This window comes from Capra hircus, chromosome 1 (assembly GCF_001704415.2).
Source record: "Capra hircus breed San Clemente chromosome 1, ASM170441v1, whole genome shotgun sequence".
NCBI lineage: Eukaryota > Metazoa > Chordata > Mammalia > Artiodactyla > Bovidae > Capra > Capra hircus.
The window spans coordinates 82,377,451-82,383,974 of record NC_030808.1 but is presented as its reverse complement, the minus strand read 5'-3'; the positions used below and the strand labels follow the sequence as shown (position 1 = coordinate 82,383,974).

The 6,524-nt window shown below is 48.5% G+C and overlaps 1 protein-coding gene across 1 annotated transcript; it reads right to left on the bottom strand.

Annotated features, from left to right (window-relative positions):
- On the bottom strand, window positions 4,408-6,248 carry LOC102181164 (transmembrane epididymal protein 1A). The gene has a single exon (XM_005675180.2). The coding sequence runs from the start codon at window positions 6,111-6,113 to the stop codon at window positions 5,226-5,228; it is 888 nt and encodes a 295-aa protein (XP_005675237.2). The 5' UTR covers window positions 6,114-6,248; the 3' UTR covers window positions 4,408-5,225.

The window sequence follows — 6,524 nt, the reverse complement described above, 5'->3', positions numbered from 1 at the left end:
AGGGCAAAAATTAGGGAATTCAGTTCAGTTCGGTTCAGTCGCTCAGTCGTGTCCGACTCTTTGCGACCCCATGAATTGCAGCACGCCAGGCCTCCCTGTCCATCACCAACTCCCAGAGTTCACTCAGACTCACGTCCATTGAGTCAGTGGTGCCATCCAGCCATCTCATCCTCTGTTGCCCCCTTCTCCTCCTGCCCGCAATCCCTCCCAGCATCAGAGTCTTTTCCAATGAGTCAACTCTTTGCACGAGGTGGCCGAAGTACTGGAGTTTCAGCTTTAGCATCATTCCTTCCACAGAAATAGCAGGGCTGATCTCCTTCAGAATGGACTGGTTGGATCTCCTTGCAGGCCAAGGGACTCTCAAGAGTCTTCTCCAACACCACAGTTCAAAAGCATTAATTCTTAGGTGCTCAGCCTTCTTCACAGTCCGACTCTCACATCCATACATGACTACTGGAAAAACCATAGCCTTGACTAGACGGACCTTAGTCGGCAAATTAATGTCTCTGCTTTTGAATATGCTATCTAGATTGGTCATAACTTTTCTTCCAAGGAGTAAATTAGGGAAGCTGTTAGTTATTGATCAGGTCCTGACCATTGTGTATCAGTTGTTATAGGGATTATTGTTTGGCTACCTGGACTGGTTGATAGTGAGTGATAGCTGGCCAACTTTCTACAAGTCTGATTTGTAGATCGCAGACTGGCTTCCTGGGCTGGCTGCTGCAGACTGTGGGTCAGAGTTTCATTTTCAATATATGGTCTGGTCATTGCCTGTATGTGTATTCAGAATCTCTAACTAATACATATTGAGTGTCTGCTGTATGGTATACACAACACTCTGTGTTAAGTGTTGTGTATGAAGAACCATATTTATTTCCCAGAATACCTCTGTAGGGTAGATATTACCATGTCTGCTTAACCCTGATCACTTCTTCCTTTGAAGCTCATGCTAGTCGCATTCTCTATCTTCTGTACTTCCTTGATGCCTTACCACACTGCCCCCCTCCAAATTCACCAAGAACTGGGCTCCAGGTTCTTTTCACCAAGGTTGCCATCTTCCAGCCATGTCAGTATCTTTGGTTCTTTCTCATAGTACTAGACTCCCAGTTCTGGACTCCCTTATCTTCAGCGACCTTCCCCTGGTCATCGGGTACAGAGGCAGTATCACCAGGAATGGCCTCGCCCCTGATGTTAACCCTGCCTTCTGCCCTCTTGCGCATGTCTGCTCAGTCACTTCAGTCTCGTCCGACTCTTTGCAAGCCTGTGGACTGTAGCCCGCCCGGCTCTTCAGTCCATGGGGTTCTCCAGGCTACTCCCTACGGGAGTGGGCTGCCATGCCCTCCTCCAGGAGATCTTCCTGACCCAGGGATCGAACTCTCGTCTCCTGCATTACAGGTGGATTCTTTACCTCTGAGCTGCCTGGGAAGCCCTCTACCCTCTTAAGGTAGTTGAAATAATATCCTACCCTTTTAGCTCTGTGAGGCAGTAATTAATGCTGGGTAAGAGCATTATGGTAGATTTCCAAATACTTTAAACTATTTTTTGTTATTTTCTAAGATGTCTAAAATATACAACCTGAAAAGAAAAAAAAGCCTCTTTTTTCATTAAAAAAATTTATTAAAATTTTTTTTAAATTTAAAATTCAGTGTCACCTACCAGCACACCCATCGCTCTATCATTCTCCTTCTGGAGGGTTCAGGGAAGGGAAGGAATCCATAGAACATTATATAGTTGTAGTCACACTGTAGTCAGACCCTATAATGATGGTGTTCATTTAAAATGAGGTTTGTTGCTGTTGTTTAGTTGCTAAGTCGGGTCCAGCTCTTTTGTGACCTCATGGACTATTGCCTGTCAGGCTCCTCTGTCCATGGGATTTCCCAGGAAAGAATACTGGAGCGGCTTGCCATTTCCTTCTCCAGGGGATCTTCCTGACCCAGGGATCGAACCTGGGTCTCCTGCATTACAGGCAGATTCTTTACTGTCTGAGCCATCAGGAAAACCCAAAATGAAGTTATTACTACTCTTTTGGAAGGTCTCCAACACATGACAAACATGTTGACTTAAATCATATTTGAGTGGTCCTGTTCTGTTATGTTGGGTATAATGACTAATTTTTTGTGTTAACTTGGCTGGGCCATGATACCCAGTTGTTTGATCAAACATCAGTCTAGATGTTGCTGTGCAGGTAATTTTTACAAATGTGATGAAGATTTAAATCAGTAGACTTAGGTAATGTGGTTTGGCCTCATTTCATCAGTTGAAAGCATTAAAAGAAGAGTCTGAGGTACCCTGAAGAAAACTAAATTTTGCCTCCAGGCCACCTTCAGATTCAAGATGGCAACATCAACTCAACTCTCCCCTGGGTCTCCAGCCTGCTGGCATGCCCTAAAGATTCTGGACTTGCCAGTCTTCACAATCTTATGAATCAGTTCCTTGAATTCTTTATCTATCTGCATCCCATTGGTTCTGATTCCCTAGAGAGCCATGACTAATACTCTGGGCAAGGGCCAGATGTGCAGGACAGGAATTCTGCATCCAGCACAAGTGAGATAAGCAGAACCCACATCTGTGTATTACCTCCCACCTCTGCCTCAGTGAAGAAAAGTGTTAGTGTTAGTCGCTCATTCATGGCTAACTCTTTGCGACGCCATGGACTGTAGCACACCAGGCTCTTCTGTCTATGAAATTTCCCAGGCAAGAATACTGGAATGGGTTTCCATTCCCTTCTCCAGGGGAACCTCCCAACCCAGAAATTGAACCCACCTCTCCTGCATTGCAGGAGGATTCTTTTACCAGCTGAGTCAACAGGAAGCCATCAGTTTTCTGCACCTTTAATTCCTGCTCCTTGCATCAGGCGCAGCATCTGATAAGATATTTACATTTGTTGACTGAGAGATTCTAATTTGGAAGGTGGTTTTCAGCCAGTGTGTGATGTCATTAGCATTTTAAACTTCTTTTTTTCAAGCCAAAGGAAGAAGAGTCTTACCTTTATCTTTGAATAAAGGATGCTCTACTAACAGGTGCAGAAGGAAATGGCAACCCACTCCAGTATTTTTGCCTGGGAAATTCCAAAGCCAGAAGCGCCTGGTGGGCTACAGTTCATGGGGTCCCAAAAAGCTGGACGTCACTGAGGGACTAACTTTTACTCTTACTTTTCACTACTAACAGGAAGAGATGTGTTTATCATAAGTCATCCTGAAAGTAAATCTGTGCTGAGTTTTCAGGGAGGGCGCACAGCCACATTTTATGGAGAAAAAAAAGAATAGAAAAATCTAACTTTTGCAGTTTCTCAGTGATAAGTGATCATATGAACACTTGCTATGGCCCCTCTCAAGACTTTATATGAGAAATATAAAGTGAGGGGCCTTGGGAATTCCTTGGTGGTCCAGTGGTTAGGACTCGGCACTATTACTGCTGGAGCCCACAGTCTGGGAACTGAGATCCCACAAACTGAGAGATGCGCCCCTCTCCAGAAAAAAAAAAAAGAATTAAGAATGAAGTGAAGGGACCTGAAGTTTAAGGTTTACTAGCTTTGGGGTAAAGTTGACTCTGTTTCTGGGTTTTTAGGTGGGGACACAAGGAAGGATGTTGGCCTTTCCTTAGGTTGGGGAGGAAAGCTGAGGTTGGCCTGGCTCCAGCTGGGGGAAGTCATTTCTCTTTTCTAGACCCAGAGTGTTCCTTCCATCCAAGCTCTGCCCTGTGACTTGCCAGGCCCCTGTCCGACTTCCGTTCCTTCCCTTGTTCCCCTTCTTTGCTTTAAGCCTTATCCCACTGTTTCCAGGGCTCGTCTCCACACTCATGCACCCTACTTCTTTAGGGAGTGTCCTGTGATGTTTTGGAGGACAATGTACAGCCCATCTTGCCCTCCATCTGCAAATGCATATTCCTCTCTGTGCTTCATAGAGCTTTTCTGTCTTTGAGGACAGCACCTCTGACTCTGTGGGTGTGGCAGAATTGCAGCTGCTTCATTGTGTGGGCACTTTTCTCTGTGGTCCTTTCTCCACCACTGTGGTCAGCATCTCCTCCCTTTTTCCTGCCTCTTCAGACTTCCAAATGCTGGCTTTATCATCTCACATAAGCAGAGAGGTGCTGTCAAGAGCAGTTTTCTAGTTGTACTCAGAGATAAGTATTTTTATATATTTGCTTTCATATGTTTCACTGAGGATGTGAAGTTATTAACACCTCCTGCTTCTGGGAGGAGCTCAGTGAGTACAGTGGCTGAAAGTTCTGCAGGTTCCAGGAGCTGGCGTTCTCAGATTCCCTCTCAGCTTGGAGTCCCTGCGTCTCCAGAACTGCTGAGGTCATTTGCGCCCCAAGTTTCATGGTGGTCCTTGTCTTCTGCTCCCATCAACTGAAACCTGGGCCTTTTCTTTGATCTCACCCCAGAATCACTCATACAGACATGTGTATGTGTATCATAGACTTTACTGAAAGACTCTACATAAGCAATGGAGTTTTATGTCATAGCAAAAACCAAACAACCTAAAATTATACAAATATAATCCTCGTTTCTTACACCCACCTTTGGGAATCCCTCCCTCACTTCCTTCCTCCCCAGACTTGAGCCCTGCTAACCTGATTGCTGCCCTATCCCCTCATCCCTCGTTCCCTCAGGCAGAAGTAGCCTCATCCACGTTAGATGAGAAAACAGTAACAACAAAACCAGTTCTTCTTCCTGCCCCATTTAGTATGAGTAATAGAGCAAAACCCACCACAATATTGTAATTAGCCTTCAATTAAAATAAGTGAATAATTAAAAAGAAAAAAGACATAAAGAAGCAGAAGCCCTTACCACGATGGGAAAACAGAGCTCTCTCCCTGGGACCCATTTTGCTACTTCAGCTCTAGGCCCACGCAGCACACACACCAAGCCAGCTCTGCCCCAGACATACAGAGCCCTGCCATGCCCCCAGACACCCTCCATTTTCTTCTGTTTCCTCATTTCTTCTCTCCCTTTTGGATCCCAAAAGCTGTCAGAGGAAACCACTACTATTCTTGCTTCATGTGAATGCATGATAAGGATCCACTCTGGCTTTGACAGGATAGGAGAGAGACAGGGCTGGAGAGAAGAGGGTGGTAGACAGAAGTGATCCTTGTTCATTTCAGAACAGGGAATGGGACCCCTGTGATGGAAAGCCACGTTGCAGATCCCAGGATGTTCCTGCACGAGGCACACAGTGGGCATCCTCATTACAAAGGGTGAAGTGCCGAGATAGATTCTGTACCTAGACACCCCCGTCTAGCTGTAGGGCCCCTGCCCTGAACTTCTCAGGCTCTTCACTGCCCTCATGTAGGGGGCACGGCTGGTACTCGGCACCTGGGGCCCTTTTCCAGGAGGAGAAACGATGGTGCCAGAGGCTGCAGAGGCCATAGATGGCGGCCAGCATGACAGCCGCCAAGCCCAGGTGCCAGCAGAAGAAGGTGGTGACAAAGGCGAGGTCCACAGGGTTGTCCCCGCTCCAGGGCTGTCCGGAGGGAGGTGCATATATCAGGACGGTTAGATGCAGCAGCCAGTTGCTGAGCACCAGCCCCATCCAGGTCTTGAGCACCCAGAGTGAGGGCTGGTCCGGGACCCAGACCTCGATGATGAGCACCAAGCCGACCAGGAAGGCAGGCAGCATGAACAGGGCGTGCACGCGGCTCTCCAGGGTGTTCTTGTTCTCAATGTGGTTTATCATCAGCAGCACCAGCACGCAGAAGGCCAGCGCCTCCGCCGCTCGCTCCAGCTTCATGTTCTGCCGCGCCTGGCATGCCTGGCTCACGATGTCCACCACTCCGCTGAGGAGGAAGAACCCGTACATGGTGACGTGCTGCCAGGTGTCCTGGAACACAAACGGCCGCTTCGGGTCCTCCCAGTCCACCATCACCATCCGGTTTGCTCCCGGTGGGTAGAAGAGCTCGGGCAAGATAACGATCAGGGAGAAGACCACCTTCACCACTGCTTCCACAGAAACCAGCTGCCACCACCGGTGCCCTCGCTTGTCTCTCGGGGGCAGAGGGCGTTTGAGCAACCTCTGTCCCCGTAGCAGAGCCAAGGACACCAGCACGGAGTAGTAGAGCGCTACGATGAGGAACAGCAGCGCTGCAACCAGGTGTCCCCCGAGGGTCCCCATGGTCCGGTGTGTGCGGCAGGGCCACTGGCTGGAGATGAGCAGCAACCTCACCGGAGCTTCTCGGGAGCAAGAGTGGCTGCTTTTGAGCGATGGGAGATTCTCCTGATCTGGCCGCACCTGTGCTTCCCACGCAGGGGAAGGTGCAGAAGCCTCTGAGTCACTCCCGGGTGGGAGCGGCTCTTTCGGAGGCGTGATGGTGTCTGTGCCTTGCGCCTCACTCTGTTCCTTACTTAGATCCTAGGCCTGGGATTCCAACCTTTGCCCCTCACTGTTGGCCCTTTCTCTCACAGTCTCCACCCCACCACTTCACAAGGAGAGGGGAGGCAGACAGTTGGGTATGCCAGCCAAGAGGGTGGCAGCTGACTCCCTTTTACTGACTGTTTCTTGGTGCCAGGCATGTTACATATATAT

Bases quoted from the DNA above. Each gene is read 5' to 3' on its own strand.
- LOC102181164 (XM_005675180.2), bottom strand. From the start codon at position 6,113: ATGGGGACCCTCGGGGGACACCTGGTTGCAGCGCTGCTGTTCCTCATC.